Source organism: Rattus norvegicus, chromosome 17 (genome assembly GCF_036323735.1).
Source record: "Rattus norvegicus strain BN/NHsdMcwi chromosome 17, GRCr8, whole genome shotgun sequence".
Lineage (NCBI taxonomy): Eukaryota > Metazoa > Chordata > Mammalia > Rodentia > Muridae > Rattus > Rattus norvegicus.
The window spans coordinates 71,259,952-71,278,454 of NC_086035.1; the positions used below are offsets into that span (position 1 = coordinate 71,259,952).

General features: G+C 44.2%; 1 protein-coding gene across 2 annotated transcripts in view; it reads left to right on the top strand.

Annotated features, from left to right (window-relative positions):
• The window catches only part of Net1 (neuroepithelial cell transforming 1), a 29,201-nt gene that overhangs the window by 8,807 nt on the left and 1,891 nt on the right, over positions 1-18,503 (top strand). The window contains exons 1-9 of one of the 2 annotated variants that reach the window (NM_001039023.1): positions 10,282-10,455; positions 14,203-14,310; positions 14,682-14,849; positions 15,212-15,274; positions 15,577-15,673; positions 15,802-15,878; positions 16,442-16,699; positions 17,027-17,197; positions 18,011-18,197. In NM_001039023.1, coding sequence (NP_001034112.1) covers positions 10,363-10,455; positions 14,203-14,310; positions 14,682-14,849; positions 15,212-15,274; positions 15,577-15,673; positions 15,802-15,878; positions 16,442-16,699; positions 17,027-17,197; positions 18,011-18,197 — 1,222 coding nt within the window. In that variant the 5' untranslated portion in view covers positions 10,282-10,362. Of the gene's footprint in view, positions 1-10,281; positions 10,456-14,202; positions 14,311-14,681; positions 14,850-15,211; positions 15,275-15,576; positions 15,674-15,801; positions 15,879-16,441; positions 16,700-17,026; positions 17,198-18,010; positions 18,198-18,503 lie in introns of those variants that run through there. The other variant, XM_006254206.5, reaches the window with a different exon arrangement.

Below are 18,503 nucleotides of genomic sequence, written 5' to 3' on the forward strand. Positions count from 1 at the left end.
CAACAGACAGTGGCGTGGGACCTGTGCAGGGTGTGGTCTCTTTCTCTCTAGCCAGATGATTTTGTTTAAGTAGCCAGAACAGAAAAACATTGGGTTAGAGTCTGACATTCTCAAAATTATCTCTCAAGAAAAACACTAAAAATGGTATTCTTCCAGCAGCCTCCTGCTTTTGCTCTTTCTAAATGTAATCAATGTGTATCATTTTCTGTCTGTCCTATTTTACTGTTTTACTTTATTTATCTTTATGTTCAGTAAGCTAGCCACATACCCTGACGTGTAAGTAATCAGAAAAACACTTGACAGACGAATGTATGAAGTAATAAAGGTCAGATGAATGAAAGAAGACCAGGGTCCTTAAATAGATGGTGGGATGGTGTGATCACTGGGTTATGTGTTGTGGTTTTGGACGTCTCATATTTAGAATTTCATATTAGAAATTGTCGCCAGTTTTGTCCTATAACTGACTGTTCATTACATGCTTCTTTCAGTAAAACATAGCACTGTCTATAGTGTGTGCGTGCGTGTGTGTGTGTGTGAAGAGCCTTATTCTGTGTCACATGTAAACAGTTCATATAAGGTGCATGTTTGTCTCTTCAAAGGCATGTCTCTCCTCTACATTTCCCCAAGCCGTAAACTTGCCTTTGCCTTTTGACGTGAAGTGGAAAGTGGCCTTTGATCTTTGTTACTAAGAAAGGCTCCAGGGTGAGCAATGCTGAACTGTGTCTTCATGAAAGGGTTCTGTAAGTAGAAGAGGTGGTTACAAAAAAAACACAGAGGGCTTCAGAACGTCGCTCAGCTCTTTAACAGTTTAAAGGTATAGCAGGGACTACATTCTGAGTATTGGCACACTCTGCCATTTTTGGATTAAGCATAATGAAATAATATACAAATGAGAAATTTTTAAGGCATCAGGAGTGAAAATAAAGAGTTGGCAGCTTTCGACCTAGCACTGTAAATGCCTCTTGTAATCAGTGGCGTCTTGAACCGTGTGGGTAATTTGGTGATATTCCTAGACACGCATGTGAGTGGTTGAAGGTGGTTGTGTGTAACCCACACGGGAAAGCTACTGAGTTAACCAGCCCATTGGTAAATGCCTGTGCACGCCATCTGCCTGCAAGCCTGAGCTTTACCTGCTGTCTTGTGAAGTATCAAATATTATTTCCCTGTGACCAGTCCCATAAAGTGAAGCCAGCTGCTGGTGCCAGTGCTGAAGTAAAGAAAATCTGGAGATAGACACAGAAAATCAAGAAACAAAAAGATAAGTCCAAGACTAAGGTTCTAAGAAACCATTGCTAGCCCGCAGTGTATAAGTGAAGATTAGCTTAGATTGCTAGATATATATTATATTTGTGCTTTTTAGCATGCGGGAACATTTTTCTTACCACAAAAACTTAAAAAGTAGCCAGCTATTTAAATGTCACCAAGGCAATTTTTTACATGTATACACTTGACAACATATGAATCTCTGTACAGTAGGATTACATAGGCTATCATGATCCACTAACTAACCCTTTCAGAGTAGCCACTGTATGTATGCATGCATGCATGTATGTCTACACTAAACATTGTCTGTCAGTTTACTTCTCTAGGTCAGGAAGGCCTGTGTTTAGTCTGGAGTGTAGGTCACTGGAGCTATAATTACAGAGTTGCAAGGTTCAGTTTGCCAGTTCTGTATATTTACCTTCCAAAAACATTATAACTTCATAGTTGGCCATCAGCTTGTGATGAAAAGCACATACCTGCATTCTTATTTACGTGTATTTTATGACTTTGTAGATTTTTCCCAACTTTGGCATAGGTACACAAACAAACAAACCAAAAAAATCAAATACTTAAACAGCACTTAAACCACTTGGATCTGATCCAAAGGTAACGGAATCCACGTCTTCCTCAAACGCACAGAGAACATTTTTCAGGTACCCATGCGTTAGACTGGAGAATAAGCCTTAATAAACTTCATAAGGCTGCAATTACACAAACCGTTTTTTTTTCTGGTCTTAGTAAAGTAAAACAAGAAAGCAGACAACAAGGGGAAGTAGAAAATGCACAAGTATCTGAAAGAGTCCACTGTTCTTGAAAGCCAGCAGTGCACTGGAGGACAGGTCACTGGGGACGTGAAGTGCTTGAGGCCCGTGAGAAGGAAAGCACAGTGACCATGGTGGCACAGCCTGGCTTCCAGTACTGAGAGAGACAGAGGCAGGGGAGTGGAAAATTGAAGGCTACCCCCAACTTCACTTCAGGGGTCTAGCAAAAGAAAATGAGTGTCAGTGTAAAGCTAACAAGAGGAAGGGGGGTGCAGAAAAGTGGCAGAGGAAAGAATAGTGCAAGTGAAAAGCCACAGAGAAAGTCAGTGACTCCAGAACTCATTTCCTGGAAAAGGTTAATGGAGCTGACAAACTTTTGTATAGTTTGAGCAAGCAAAAAGGAAGGCTCAAATGACTAACATAAATATAAGAAAAGAATGTGGCTTCCAATTAACAATATAAAAAAAGTAAAGCATTGTTACAGCAGCACCATAAGAAACCCCACCTAGACCAGTGTCAGATGCCTAGAGACAGACCAACCCAAAGGGCAGTGAGAAAGCTAGATATGCCTGTGACCAGTACACAGTTGAGCCAAAGCCCTGAACAAGAATTACCATGACCTCTAACTCGCCAGGAAAAAAACAAAAACAACCGAAAGCAAAAGGGACTGCTCCCTAACTCACTCTGAAGGCACAGCTTGATCCCAAAGCTAAAGAAGGCACGAGAAAAACAATAAACCAGTATCCTATAAATATCATCTGTAGCATCTCAACAAGAAGATACTAACAGAGTGGATCCAGTAGCATAAGTCCCACCTCTTACTGAGCAGTAGACAGGATAACTAAATGACATACACACACGGGAGAACATATTCAAAACTAAAAATGAAGGAGCTTACAGCACATGCTCCAGCACAGGCAAACCTGGCAGACATTTCCCTAAGGGAATAAGCTAATGCCACTGCTTGGACTGGTGCTGTATGTCCAGTGTTTAGCATCAGATCACTGCATCAGACCTAGGACCTATAAAAGCTAAGTTTTTCTGTTACAGACTCCTCCTATTCCCCAGCTCTGGTTAACATGAAGCAAAGGCCTCTTATTTTGTAACTATTGTCATGCATTCGTCCATCCGCCTACTTCACAGATTCCTATTTCTAGCTTTTCACTACGGCTCTTCAAGCCACTGACAATTAACTAAAGTGTTTGCTGCTACTCAGGAGCCTGGAAGTCTGCCCTTGTGCCTCATCCTCCCCAACCCCCCACAGCTGAGTGTGCACCTTACCGCCCTGCCTCCTGGAAGTATATTTTAACCCATCTCGTAGGAAGCATTCTCAATGTATATAATGTGGAGGTGATCCATTGTCCGCTCACAGCAACACGTGAAGCTAATCATTTATCTTCTGTCAATTCGTTGTAGAGAATGGCTGCCTTACGACCAATTACAGTTAAAATATCAATATATCAGGTAACGTGGCCATCAGGATCATGAATTAATATAATTTATTGGTGTCCTGTACTCTTGCTTAAACATGATTCCAAGTGGCCCAGTTCCATCGATCCTTACATTGCTCTGACACTTGCCCAATCTCAAGTTTGACTCTGCCTGACACTGCTCATGTGAGGCAGCTCTGATGTCATGACATGCTATTTGTAAGAGGCTGTTGAGTCCGTATTTGGTTCGCCAGCACACCAGGGGCTGTTTTCAGCAGCAGTTTTCTATCATGGGAGGCATTAACCTTGCTCTAACATCCTTGGGCTCTGCATTCTGAAACGTCCTGACATTGCCAGAGGTATCACACAGCATTCTTGTCTGCCATTAGCACATCAGACTGGATCAGCTGTGCAAGGTTACACGTAGCAGGCAGCTTAAATCATGGCCTGCTACAGAGATTTCTGTTGCCCAGAGTCCCACTCAAACCTCAAGACTCTGAAAGTACTCGATAGTCAGCCTTTCAGGCCGTCTCTCGGATGAGAGAATTCCCAGATGCAGCAGAATGAATGCGCCCTTCAGAAAATGTTGGGCCCTGCCTGTTGCTGTGTTCTAGTACTGGTGGTGCAGTTTAGGACTGCCTGTCCTTCAAAGGAGAGAGTCCAGAAAGCCTCCGGCCATCAGCTCTATTAAAACTCCCCAGTGTGGTAACCTCTGAATTTTTATTTGTATTTGATTTCCTAAGGCATCCAGAACACTTCCTGTTTACTAAGCCTTTTTAATATTGATGTCATTGGCATGGTAGACTAACATAATGTTTTATGGACTGTCGGGGTCACTGCAGAGTCTATGGCCAGCAACAAAACAATTAACAGACAGTTAACAACCTCAGAACATGAAAGAGAATATGGACTTCCCTCATAAAAAACCAACTGCTTCTTGTGGTCATCCAGTGAAGGTTCCAAGAACACAGACCAGATTAATAGTCATAGGCCGGGCGCCAAAGGAGATTGACCATTCTGTACAGTGGACAGAGGAAGAAACACCACATCCGTTTACTGCGCTCTGCTGTCATTCACCACAGCCCCACAAGAAGCTCTTAGGTTGAGTGTGTATGGTGGAGGCCACCACACCCACAGTCCTCCTTGCCTGATGGCTGTTCTCAGTGTCTGTTCCTGGTGTGCAGTACTGCTTCTGATCTTAGCCTAAATGTAAGGATTCAGACGACAAGGATGCTGAATTTGGCTGTTGTCACCACAGTTCAGAAAACATTAAGAAGAATCCGCTGAATATTTTTTCAGGGCTTTTAAAAATTAACGGTAAAAATTAATTCTATTAATAAAAATTAATTAAATTTTTAAAATGTAAAGCAGTTCTTAAAAACCACGGTTTCCCCCACTGCTCATTTGTTAGCACTGTTTATAAAGCCGTGGCCTTGCCTCTGCATTAGCAGAACCCTCATCTCACTCCGGCCCTGTAGTCCTTTCCACCTTGTGTGTCCTGTCTGTAAGGCCAGGCATAGTGGAGGTGACCTAGCCTGGGACCCTCCGTGGAATGAGCTCTCACGGACAGATGGCCTATCTTGAGATGTGTCCTCAGGTAATAGATGGGACAATGAAACAGGAGACTGAACATGTGATGTGTGTAATTAAGCCACTTTCCACCCTGGGCAGATCTGTCCTGGCTGGGACACACTGAAGAGCCATGTAAATGCACCGTGGAGTTGTCTTCTCAAGACCTCTAAAGAGGGCTGCTTATTACCACAGCTCCTGAGGGCTCCCAGTCAGTGACGTCCTCGGAGTCACCTGTTCTCACAGCCTAAGCACAAATTGCACACAGCAGCATCTAATGAGCACAGTGGGAGGCAAGCCATACATCGAGGTGAGGCGAGGTGAGAGGTGAGGTGAGGCGTGAGGTGAGGTGTGACGCTGTGCAGAAGCGGAGACTGAAGTCAGTGAGGGGAGAGGGAAGTGAGCTGAAGACGCAGCAGCCCGGCCAGTGCAGGTTCAGAGAGAATGGGAGGAGTCCAGCATCCTCATACACTGTAAGAGATGTGGGCTGGCAAGATGACTCAGGAGGTAAAGGCCTTGGCCATACAAGCTAGGCACCCAGAGAACCCACAGTGGAAGGAGAGAACCAGGCCCTAAAGTCATCCTCTGAGTTATAGCTGCACACATAAATATCACACATGCAATAATAATAATAATAACAATAATAATAATAACAATAACAACAATAATAAAAGATTTCAAGACAAATAATACATTTTACTGGAAATTGTTATTATCCTGTGTATTTGAGACAAAGTCACCACAGACAGCAGTACCCATTTTATCTGGGTTTATTATTATTATTTGTTGTTATTACAGAGAACAAGATGCAAACATCACCTTTTGTCTTGTTCCATAGCACTTAATTGATCTCAGCTAAGCTCTTTTCTAAACCAAAGTGCTTACTAAAGCTTGAGTACACGCACTCTTGTAATCCAGTAACTTTTTAAAAACAAATCCACAAATAACTTCGTTACTAATTCTTTCATAATGCATCTTTTTTGTTTGTAGCTTATTCATCCTCTGAAGAGCTGGTTTCTCAAAAGTTCCCGTTTCTTTAATGGTACTTCCCTTTTTAGTAACATTTTAAATGTTATTTATAACTTATCTATTTTAGTTAGACAAATAATACATGTTTGTGATTTTTAACTCTAGAGTTTTAAAAATAGAACAGTTCCTTGCATTTAGAAAAGGTCCTGAAGTATTTGTAACCTGTGGAAACTGTTTCATGCACTACACAACATTTAAATATATATTTAGTTTATTAACTAGCTACATGAGGGCCAGAGGTATAAATTTTAACTGTCGTCTATGTTTTTCTTCAACTGAAAAGTTTGTTTATGTAATCATCTATACAGCAACCTAGACAAACATGATTACCATGTTGAGAGTAGGTTGTCCCTGCATTCCACAATATTTCCTGTAGAGGGCAGCAGAGAACTTAGTTGGTCTTTGACAGTCCTGAGCCTACTTGCCAACTTACCTGATAAAAGAATATGGAAACAGTACCTACAGCAAAAAGTGGTGGTTACTTTCAGGTTGAGTTTACTTCACGTTAAATGTAGGTTGAGTTTTTCGCATTAAATGTGGGAATGATGTAAGGATAACCTAACAGTCCCCTTTTGGTAGACAGAGGACACAATGTGACCTTTCTCTTGCCCTCTCCACCAAGGCAGAGCAAAGAATAAATAACTAAATCTGACCTTGAAAACCAGCAGTTTTATCAGAAACTTGATCCAGTTTGCCACGCTGTGTTATTTTTAGATAAGAGAAAGATAAGTTTTAATTTTTCACATCTTATTCCCCACACAGTGGAAATTCAGTTAGCTGATCACCCCCACGTGCCATCAGTCAAGAGCTGTGACTGACTTGCCGTTGAGAGCCTCGTCAGGCATGGCCACTGGTTGAAATAAGGCCTCCCCTAGCGTTAAACAATGGGAATTATCTCTGTGCCTATCTGAAGTCACCTAAAGGCCCAGCCGCTGCCCTGGTCTCCTTCACTATCAGACACTGGCAGTCAGTAACTAAATGAGCACAGGACTCAGGAGGTTAGGCTTGAAACCTAGTTCTGCTGAACACTGCTTTCTAGGTACTGTGTAGGGGCCAAAACATATGTGAAGGGTTTCATGCCTATTCCCTTGTCTGAAAGATATACCATAACAAAGGTAAACACAGTCAACTCTCTCCAACACCTTTAAACACATTTCTTAAATTCCAGTCTTTCTCCATCTTTAAGGTGATGGGCGCAGTATTTGTGACATTATTAAAGTCACATGCATGGAGCTGTAGCACAGGGTAGGTCCGTAGTTGCTCTCCTGCTCTTCCCCTCTCCCTTTCAGTTTCCTGTTGAGTAAACTGAAGAGCTGGGTCAACGGTCTGTGCCAGCTGACCTGCACCTGTCCACAGTGTGCCTGTAGGACATTGAGGAGTTGTGAGTTCGTGGTTGGACCATAAGCCTACACATTTGAAAGGAAACTAAGAGTTCAGTGGTGGTCAGCCAAAGGTTTTTGTGTTTGTTTGTTTGTTTGTTTGTTTGTTTGTTTGTTTGCTAGCTCCCATTTGCTTCACACAGACTCCACTTTCCCCCTGGGGTCCCAGCTGAAAGAAGGAAATGAAAGCTATCCCTTCCCCTCCTTATCTTGGCCATACTTCACACAGAGCTAAGTGGAAAAACAATTTCGAGAAAACATTGGGTAAGAGACCCAGCCTCTTTCCTAACTCCTACTGCACTTCGTCCTCTCTTCCCTGAGACTGTGTGGCCATAGTACTGGCCTCACTTGCGTTGTTTTTTAACTGAGGAAGTTAACTGTGCCAGACGACTCAATGGGTCCTGGCGTACACTATTTACTCGTATTATCTCGAAGAACTTAAGCAGACCTTTGATCTTACCTGAAAGTCCACAGCGTCCAGGTTCCTCCGAGTAGTGCTGTAAAGAGGCTTCTTATACAAAGAGTCATCCAGCTTTAAGGCTAAGCACATCACATGTCACCTAGGTGTAACCAAGTAACAGGTGATTGACAGAATATAGCAACTCAAAAAGTTCAAAGTTCAAAACAGCAAGATGCTCCCTCCTGTGAGATGCTCGCAGCTGCCTGAATGAGTTAGCACAGGCCTGAGGCCCAGCACTCAGAAGACAGACTCAGAGCCTGGTCCACATAGTGTCTTACAGGCCCCCCTCTCAGGAAAACCACACTGGTAGTCATAGACAGTAGACAGCAATGGCCTTCCCTGGACAAGGTGGCGCTAGGCTGCACATTAGTAAGTCATGCTTTAGTCTCATCTCACTGTTTGCCACTGATTGTCCCCTCCCAGGATTTGCCCCTGTCCAACTGACAGATCTTGAGGTGCTCAGTAAAGAACTGCAGATCTTTCCCTTCCCTCTTCCCCTCTTTCTTGCTTTCTCTCTCTTTAGTTTGCAGAATTCTTTCCCCTGGTGGTCATTCCTCCAGAATTGTACCCCTTAAACTGTGTTTTCATTCAGATTTTTCCTAAGAAAATCCATGCAAATGTCTTCTCCTGAATACCCCTCCTGAATGATTTGTGTGTTCTTGTTGCTTCAAATGCAGTGTGTCAAGATGAAATTTAGTATTTTCTTGCAAAATCATTGTTCTGCTTGTGAAAGTTATTATATGTTTAAAATCCTTGGCATCTTGCCTGTGTCCTTTCCTTCCCCACTGCCCCAACCTGAGGCAAAACTTTATGCCTTGTGAGATTTGCCTGTTTTCCCAGTCACCTTTTAACCACCTTCAATACCTCCAACCCCACATTAGCAACAGGCGTCTGCACTGTCGACAGCCTGCGGCCTTGTAGGAGTCTGTCTCCTCATCCTTGTGCTTCTTACTCAATCCTGTGAAGCAAGAGGCATCGGAGGCCCAGGGAATCACCGCCTTTAGACTTGTCCCTGTGTCAGGCGGGAGGGTGGCCCCGAGTGGCACTTGCTAGCTAGCTGCACAGCTTACTTGGAACTTGCAAAAGCTTCCTTTTCCCTGCCTCCCCATATAGCCTGCCATTACACACTAGGATCTCGGCTATAAGCCTACATTTTATCAGCCAAGTATCTACAGTTGTGCCTTTTCCATACAGGGCTTAGTTTATGCTTGTAAATACTTCACAATAGCCTTGCAGTTTACCAGCATCTCATATCAGCACACTGTTAAGATGGACCTACTGTGCAGAACACACAGGAGGGAGTTCCATTTATCTCAGGTCCTATCTGGAGAAATAATGCCTTTCCATAAAGGAACGTTTTTGCAAAGTCAGCAACTTGCCTCCTGGGTGACTTTCCCTGGGGGGTGGGCTTGTTCTTCCCCTATAAAATGCAACGTTCTGTATGCAGGTCGTTGACCCCGTTAAGACCACATCAAGATAAGTTTAGGGAAGGATCCTGATGTGTGTTTTTATGGCATAAAATGTCTCACACCAAATTGTGAATTGTTAATTTTTTAAAACAGAAATGTCTGGTGACCAGCATACTGAGCCTAAAAATTTGAACTAGCGCAGGCTAGCTTTGCCCAGGACAGGGCAGTCCAGAATAGAGTGAACTGAAGATGCCACTGTGCTTCCGTCAGTCCTCGAATTTTTTGTAAAAGGTGGGGAGGGAAGCAGTAACTACTTTAGTTTTTCAGTGCACAAAGTAACAGATTTACTGTGACATTTTCACTTATGCCTCTCCCCGTTACTCCTCTGTCTCCCCCACCCTCTGCCCCGATAGGAACCTTGTTTTAAGAGGTAGGTAATTTTGCAGCTGTGCTTAAGCCGATGTGCTTAACTGGGCTCTTTTTACTACATAATTTTTTTTTTTTTTGGAGCTGGGGACCGAACCCAGGGCCTTGCGCTTCCTAGGTAAGCGCTCTACCACTGAGCTAAATCCCTAGCCCCACTACATAATTTTTTAACCCAGAAGAAGTCTTTGCTGTTTTTATCCCATACTCAGTCCTCTCCAAGGCACTAATTTTAGAGAAAAGGATCTGTAACTAAGTGCTAGAGAAGCAACTGAGGTGTGTTCCCCTGGCGTTCACTCAGCCTCCTGTGGGCTTCAGCTCTTGCAGTGCAAGTTCCAGTGCTTTTTTTATTGAGAGGGACAGACGCTGCTCACAGCTACGGAGCAGCCTAGGTGCGCCCCTCGGCTGTTATCGGGAGTCACGTGGGTCCTGGCCCCGCCCCGGGCTCCTGAGGTCTGCGTGCGTGCTCGCTGCCTTTGCAGAAGCACAGCGCTCCACCGCGAGCGGGAGGCATGGGCGCATGGCTGCCAGGCCAGGCTGAGCACTCAGAAGAAAAGCCCGGCGTCTTGGCGGTGTTGCCCTGCAGGGCTGACTCGCATGTGGACTAACCCGAAAGACTTGAAGGGACACTTGTAAAGCATGGTGGCGCATGATGAGATCGGAGGTCTCCTGCCCATTAAAAGGACGATCCGGGTCTTAGATGTTAATAACCAGCCCTTCAGGGAGCAGGAGGTAAGAGCAGACCAAAGGAATGTTTTCCAACTCCGCAGAACTTCTAAGACTTTGCAACTTCACTTTTAAACTTTTAACCGTATTACGTCCTAAAATGTATAACTATTATAAGCAAGGCTGAAATGTGTTTAGGAACTGTGGTCTAAGTTTAAGCAAATTTTTTTATATAGCATAGCTAAATTTTGAAAAGTTACATACAAAGGCGATTTTAAATATATTTGAGTCTCTGAGTAAACGTTTCTCGTGTTCGGTATGGTTGTGGTTTTTTTCTAACTGCTGTTACTAAGTCTTGTGGACTGTTTAAGGGAGGAAGGAGAAATAAGAACAAGTGAGTAAAGTCCGACCTGGGATACGTGTTCACTTTGCTTTCCCCATACTTAAGCTTGCCCTCTTTTCCTCCGAAGGGAGGTTTGAGTTCAGAACACTCACCCTCTGCCTGCCTGGCTTTGCTTGAAGTCGTTTTGGCTTTCTCAAATCTTTATAAACATTTATGAAAAAATTATTTTATGAAATTTTATGTAATTTGTGAGTTGTTTGGTGCAGAGGTGTGTCCTGCTGCCTGGTCGCTTCCGTGGTAGAAATGGTTATGGTTTCAGCCTACCAGATCTTTTGATAGTGGTGATTTTGGGGGGGAAGGGGAGACATATGTAATTGTCCATTTTAATTAAACATGAGCAGTTTAATCACATGCCTCAGGGAATGTTTGTTCTACATGCATAGGCTGCCATCTTTGTGTGGGGGTTGATACTGAATTCTGTTATTTGTTTGGGTTCACTTTTCTTACATGTTATAAAATGAATAAGCATTGTCTGGGTAGAGAATGCTTCTTCATACAATTCTGTGAGTGAAAATACCCAAAGGAGCTATCTCTTAGGCCATCAAGGATGTGCATTTTTGTTAGTATGAGACATGGGCTGTTTTCCTGGTCCCTTTACTTGGAGCATTCAAATAACCAGGAACGGAGTCCTGGCTTCAGAACTGGTAACACAGCCCTAATGACCTGAGTGTAAAAGAAGAGAATACTTGGTGATCAAAACTCGTCTTTATCTTTCTCAAGGGAAAAAAAACTTTTTTTATTCTTGTTTTCCTGTTTTTAAAGTTGTTGCCAAGTGAGAGATTATATATGAGCAATCCAAAAGGAATAAAAAAAAAAAAGTACCATGATTCGATTGACTCTACAATATGCCCTGTAGTGAATGACATCATTAGGGGAAAAAAGCTACAAAAAGCTAAATTCCCCCAAGGGTTTCATCCAGCTGCTGGGTTTATCAATAAGATACATCCCAGTAAAGCTTTAAGGTAGACTTAACTCTGCTTATAGATACTCTGGCAATGTCCTAGGACACAGAGTTAGTGGGGGTGAACCATGAGAAGCCCAGGGCTAGGCAGATTCATTCCCTCATGTGATGGACGCGTAGTCTGATTAAAGATTAACTCAGCAAACAGCAGAGCCTCCTGAGCGGCTTTCCCCTTCCAAGTGAACCCTGACCCTCATCACCCTGCAATGGAAGCTCCTTGAGGGTGAGCCTTGTTAGCACTCGTTGTTTATTCTCCCAGATCTGCTGCTTGTCTTTAGGAGGGACTCTAAGCAAATCACCCCTGCCACCATTACAGAATTAAGCTGGGCCTGGCATGGTGGGGGCAGGGGAGGGGGTACTAGGGGGGAGGGGAGCCTTCGGGGGAGTGTGGGGCGGACTTTCATCACCTCCAAATATCACTACTGAGTCCTGTCCAGGAGAGGTGCATGTGGGTATAACAACAGCCTTATGATACAGATGCTCATGTCCTCAGTACATCAGATAGTACATCAGATAGCTGGGTGGTTCGCTTGGACCTGTAGAAGGACCACTTTTGCTTATAATTTACATAGCTCACATTGTAAGGCACATTCTCAAAGAAACAGATTTTGCTCCTACCTTTTTGCTGACTCTTGAGTGCCTAATCCGTTTCACTTCTCCGCCAAAAAGAAAAGTATGATCTTTTCTTCTACATTGTCTGTATCCTGAAACTGACAGTAGGCCATTTTACCTTTTTCATTATTTGAAAAGGAGTTCCCAACGGCTATCATGTTAGCCATTTTTGTTTGTATATTTTGGTTTGGTTTAGTTTAGTTTTTGGTTTGGTTTGGTTTTGCTTTTCTCAACTCACACTGGGTAGCCCAGGCTAGATCAGGCTGGCCTGGAACTGTTGCCAAGCCTCGGTTTAACCTGCCAAGTGTACACACTATATTAGGTACCCTGACTTTTACTTTCTAACTCACTGGGCAGTGCACCTTTCTAAAGACCTTCAAATGGATATTAAATATTTGGTGATTTACTGGGAAGTGAAACTTGTGTGCTTTGAACAGGGAAGAGGTGCCAACCTCTGTTTCCGAAGCACAAGAGTCAGGCAGCTGCTCTGTGTCTAGTTCATGCTGCAAGGCTTGCTTCGTGAGGTAATTCTATCTCCATTCACTGGAGACGCTTTGTGCTGTCTTTACTAAATGGAAAGGAATGCCCCAAGCTGCCCCTGCACACGGGTGTGTCACTCAGTCTGCACAGATGTGTGCTGGAGGCACTCACATGTGCCCTCGTCAGACAGCATCTGCCATTTTACTGCGTGTCTCAAGGCTTCTTGGTCAGCTCATTGTGGTTTATAGTTTAAGTTTTGCTTCCCAGTTAGTTAGTTGGAGGATGGAGGGAGTGGTTTATAACTCTGTTCTTAAAGCCTCCAAAGTTTTGGATTCTCTTTGAAGTCTTCAGTCATCACCAGTCCTTCCTGGTGGGTGTGTGGGTGTGTGTATGCACACGCACACACAATCAGGAGCTCAGAAGCTTTCTGGGCTGTTGGACTCATTGAAGCTTCTACTTAATTTTGTCATTTTTTTCCCACTTTGTTCTTAAATTATATGAGGGTTATTTTTATTTGGTGCCCTTGCCCTTCTCTTTTAAAGTAATTTTGGTCTTATCAGAATTTTTAGGGGAAAGCATATTTTTCTGTTACTTTTTAATTTAATGGTGATCTCTTTTTGAGATAGGGTTTCTCTATGTAATCCTGGTTTGCCTTTTGCCTTGAACTCAAAGAGATCTACCTGACTCTGCCTCCCAAGTGTTGGGATTAGAGGTGTGCACCCCTACCCAGCTTGGGTGGTCTCTAATGCAATATTAAGTTATATATCCTTCCAACCCTCATCATTTACCTCACATCTTATCACGTGCACCAAGTGCACACAGTGTGCACTCCCCTTGTGGATGCACTTGACTTGGAGTTCTTCGTTTCAGGAACTGTGTGTCCTGTGTAGCTCATACCAGCTCTGTGAAGCTCTGAGACCCAAGGATGCTAAGTGCTCCTTTGCTAGGCTATTGCTGTTTTCAAAGCTGTACTGGTTCTGAGCCCTGACAGGAGAGGCCCTGGCTGTGCCATCACAAGATCTAGAGCCCGGGTTCTAGGCCTGTCAGAACCAAGGAGTCCTTTGAATCTCCCCTCTGCCCATTTCTTGACCCATTTCAGTATTGGACATGCTTAAAGGTTATTCTCCAACTGAAGTAGTTAAGGAAATACACAATACTGGGACAGAGACGAAACATTGGTTTTCTTAAGCTGTTGTTATTTGGTATTGTTCTAGTTTAGCATGAAGAACAACAATCATTTTTGTAGTTCCCTGTCTGCTACGAACACTGTTTGGTAAGAGGTTTAACGTTGTCTGGGCTTGTATGAAATCGTTACACCTCAACCCATATTTATTATAATCTGGTTTTGTTTTCCCAGGAGCCAAGCAATAAAAGAGTTCGGCCCCTAGGTCGGGTCACATCCTTGGCAAACTTAATCTCTCCCGTAAGAAATGGAGCAGTCAGGCGCTTTGGTCAGACCATACAGGTGAGAGCGGGAGGGATGCATTAGGGCACGTTTTATAGACGCTGGAGATTTGTCTCCTTTGAGCTGTACAAACATGTTTGCGTTGTTAGACATGGTGTTTGGTTTGGGGATCTGAGTGGGGAATGCTTTACGGGTAGTGTTTGTACAAGCCGTGTTCATTTGGATCCTGTGTCAAAGGCTCCTCCTCATCTACATTCCCCACAACTAACTGGAGTTACTGAGTATTTATACTGTTAGATTAAACTTAAATGATTGCTTTATACATTGAGAAATCTTCAGAAATGTGGCTTAATTTTTTAGGATGCATTGTTTAAATGTAGGTAATTATTGCAGCCTCCAAATCTCACCATCTCCTTGGTTTGCCTCTCTAGTCCTTTACCCTTCGTGGTGACCACAGATCTCCAGCCTCTACCCAGAAGTCATTCAGCAGGGCCACAGTCCCTACACCCACCAAGAGAAGAAGCAGTGCACTATGGTCGGAGATGCTAGACATCAGTATGAAGGAGTCCTTGACCACTCGAGAGATCAAACGACAGGAGGTACGCAGCACTCAGTACCCAAGTACCCGAACAGTATTTATTGAGTTATACTGAGAGAGGAAAAAAAAGTTTGAAAATTTATATCTTGCCAGAGGAATAGGAAACTAACACGTGATTGTTTTTATTTGATTGTTTTTATTTGAGCAACTATTCCCAGCCACCCAGTCTATAACAATTCATAATGGGTGGTGGTGGTCGTCAGATTCAGCAACTCTAGTGGGTCAAATGATAGAAAAAGGTTGCAAGCTTACTTTAGATTCTATCCTGAATTAGAATTTTCAGACCAAGTCTCTTAATTAGGCACTGCAAATGTCAATTACATGAACTTCATGTCTGACCTGTGTTGTTACTGGATGTTTTAGGCAATATATGAATTGTCCCGAGGAGAACAGGACTTAATCGAGGATCTCAAGCTCGCTAGAAAGGTCAGTAGTCGCTCACCGTGTGCCAGCCTTACAGATGACGTCTCACAGCTTCTAAAGGGAGCCTCCCTAACCTTGGAAGTAGAAAGCAGAGGAGGTTTACTGATGACTACATCTTAGGCTTGAGACTGAAACACAGCTTTTCAAGTGTGACCATTAGTAAACTTTTAGGCGTGAGCATAAATTACAGCATTTCTCCAAAAGCTGTGTCCTCGATATGTACTTACGAGGGTGTGCTCAAGGACAGTTTGCCCAAGTGTTTCCCCTGCTCGTTCTCTGCGTGATGTGTCTCTTCCCTCTGACAGGCCTACCATGACCCCATGTTAAAGCTGTCCATCATGTCAGAAGAGGAGCTCACACATATATTTGGAGACCTGGATGCTTACATCCCTCTACACGAAGGTCAGTTTTACCCTTCCTTTCCATTTGTCTCAAAAGCACGAACAATCATTTTACATTAACAATGATATCACTCTTCGCCAGTCCTCTCCTGTCAGTGTGTCACTGCTCTCTCTCTCTTGTGCCCTCAGATCTGTTAGCAAGAATAGGAGAAGCAACCAAGCCTGACGGGACCGTGGAACAGATCGGTCACATTCTCGTGAATTGGGTACGTGAGTAAGTCATCCTGTGTAACCAGCAGTGCTGCGGCCTACAGTGTCACTCACACCAGCCTTGTCTGCCACCAGTCTCTAAGAGCAATGAAACATTAAAGTCCAGCAAAGTTATGATGATAAGAACTTACAGTCTTGTAAAAAAATACAGAACTGTATTGTGTTACAGATCTGCTTGCAAATAATGTCCCTGCTTCAGCAGACTGTCCATGGTGCTATGGTACTTAGCATCTGATGCAGTCTTCATGTAAATAAATGCTTGAAGACTTGCTGTATGCCAGGCCCTGTTGAAGGATTCCTGGGGACTCGGTAATGAAGGCCATTTCTGTGTTTATGACCTCAGACAAGAGAACGCACAGGCCCACAGCGTCAGGGTGTGACATATGATAGAAGCAGCACAGATAATAATGTCTTAGTGAGGCCACGAGACCTCAGTTGAGCCAGGAGAACTCCACAGCCGGTTACACACGTGGGGTCAGGCTGTCTTGTGGTTTGTGCTCATGGCTTACTGTGCACCCGGTCACGTCAGGATACGTCATGCTCTGTCTTTGCACCCCAGTTACCAGGCCTGAACGCCTACAGAGGCTACTGTAGCAACCAGCTGGCGGCCAAGGCTCTTCTGGATCAGAAGAAACAGGACCCACGAGTCCAAGACTTCCTCCAGCGCTGTCTGGAGTCTCCCTTCAGTCGAAAGCTAGATCTTTGGAGTTTCCTAGATATTCCTCGAAGTCGCCTCGTCAAGTACCCCTTGCTGTTAAAAGAAATCCTTAGACATACGCCCAAAGACCACCTCGATGTTCAGCTTCTGGAGAAAGCAGTAAGTGAACCCATAAAGGGTCTTGCAAGTTTATCATGGGTGACCTTAGAAAAGCATACAGTGGTACTTTTAAATCTCACATCATCAAAAGACTGGGTTTTTATCTAGTTCTTTCCACTGGCTGGCAGCCCTGAACTAGTCACCCAGTATGGCTGTTCACAGGTATAGTGAAGAGACGGGCTGGGTGACTCTGAGTCCATTCGAGCTTTAGATTCTGTCCTTCTGTGTGAGGTCGCTCAGGAGGAAGGCAGGGAGGGGGAAGGAGGATGGGCAGATAGGCTGCAGCTGCTCCATCTGGCCTTACCCTTCTGTCTTCATCATTTCTAGATTTTAATAATACAAGAAGTTCTTTCTGATATCAACTTGAAGAAAGGCGAATCCGAGTGTCAGTATTACATCGACAAACTGGAGTACCTGGATGAGAAGCAGAAGGACCCCAGGATCGAGGCGAGCAAGGTGCTGCTGTGTCATGGGGAGCTGAAGAATAAAAGTGGCCATGTGAGTTTCCACACGAACTGAAGGGAAACCACTGCTTCCCATTCCCACCTCAAGTCCTGCGAATAAACGATGAGGCAGTTGTTAAAAATGAGCCTGCAGCCTGCAACAGCAGATTAATGCTTGTCTGTGTGACCAGCAAAGAAGACTTAAACCTCTCCACTAGCAGTCGTCCTTTCTGCTCGCGATCCATAGGCCTGCCTGTGGCTGGCTCCCGTCTCATGAGCTCTTGCCTTGGGGATGGTGTCTGGTAGCAGGGCCAGAGGTTCCAGTACCACTCACGTTTTACAGCGGGTTAAATAAGAGCAACTTTATTTTTTTAAATATTCATTACAAAAGAACCTTCTGGAATTAAGGAGTCGGGAATGCTATTTCTGGTTTCTGTGCGCTTTCCAACAGCTCCATTTGTAAGTCGGGGTTGTTTAAGAGAAAGTTGAAATGCAGCCTATCTGATTCTGTCACAGAGCCTAACTGTTCTGTGAAGGCTTGGACCTGTAGACACAGCGGAACCGTGCCCTGTGTAGCAGCTCGCACAGGGCTCCCTGTGGAAGCTGCAGTGCATAGTCTGCTGACGCCGGGTCTTCCGGATCCATGGCATTTACTCAGCTGTTGCCTAACGCTGGCCTGTGGCCAGACAGGAGAGAGAGAAGAGCTTTGGGTGGCCTGAGCTTCACTGCTCCACATCAAAGCCATGAGATCACTGTTTTATGCCATTTATAAAGAACTTAGAATCAAAGTCTAATGTCAAATTTACTTCAGCAATTAAACCCCTTATTTAAGAACTTTTGGGTGTTTTTTTCCCCTTCATTTCTGCAGAAACTGTACATTTTCTTATTTCAAGACATCTTGGTTTTGACTCGGCCTGTCACCCGAAATGAGCGCCACTCCTACCAGGTTTACCGCCAGCCCATCCCAGTGCAGGAGCTGGTGCTGGAAGACCTGCAGGACGGGGATGTGCGCATGGGCGGCTCCTTCCGAGGGGCCTTTGGCAACTCAGACAAAGGTAAGGGCGCACTCTAGGGTAGTTTACTCAAGGGAGCCAGATTAGCCCGGGAGGAAAGGGGTGAAGCAGAGTGACCACACATTTGAAGCTAACCTGGGCTTCAGAATGAGACCCCATCTTGAAAACCAACACTGAAGAGAAGAAACAAACATCCCTAAATGAGATTAGAGTCAACCCTTAGAACTTGGAAAGCAGACTGTTCCCTAGTCGTGCCTGGCACAGCATGAGTTGGTCAGGGACTCCGGCCAGCAGCTGTCTGGACAGTGTATGTCTAGTCGTAAGTGCTGGAACTCTGCTTAAGACTTC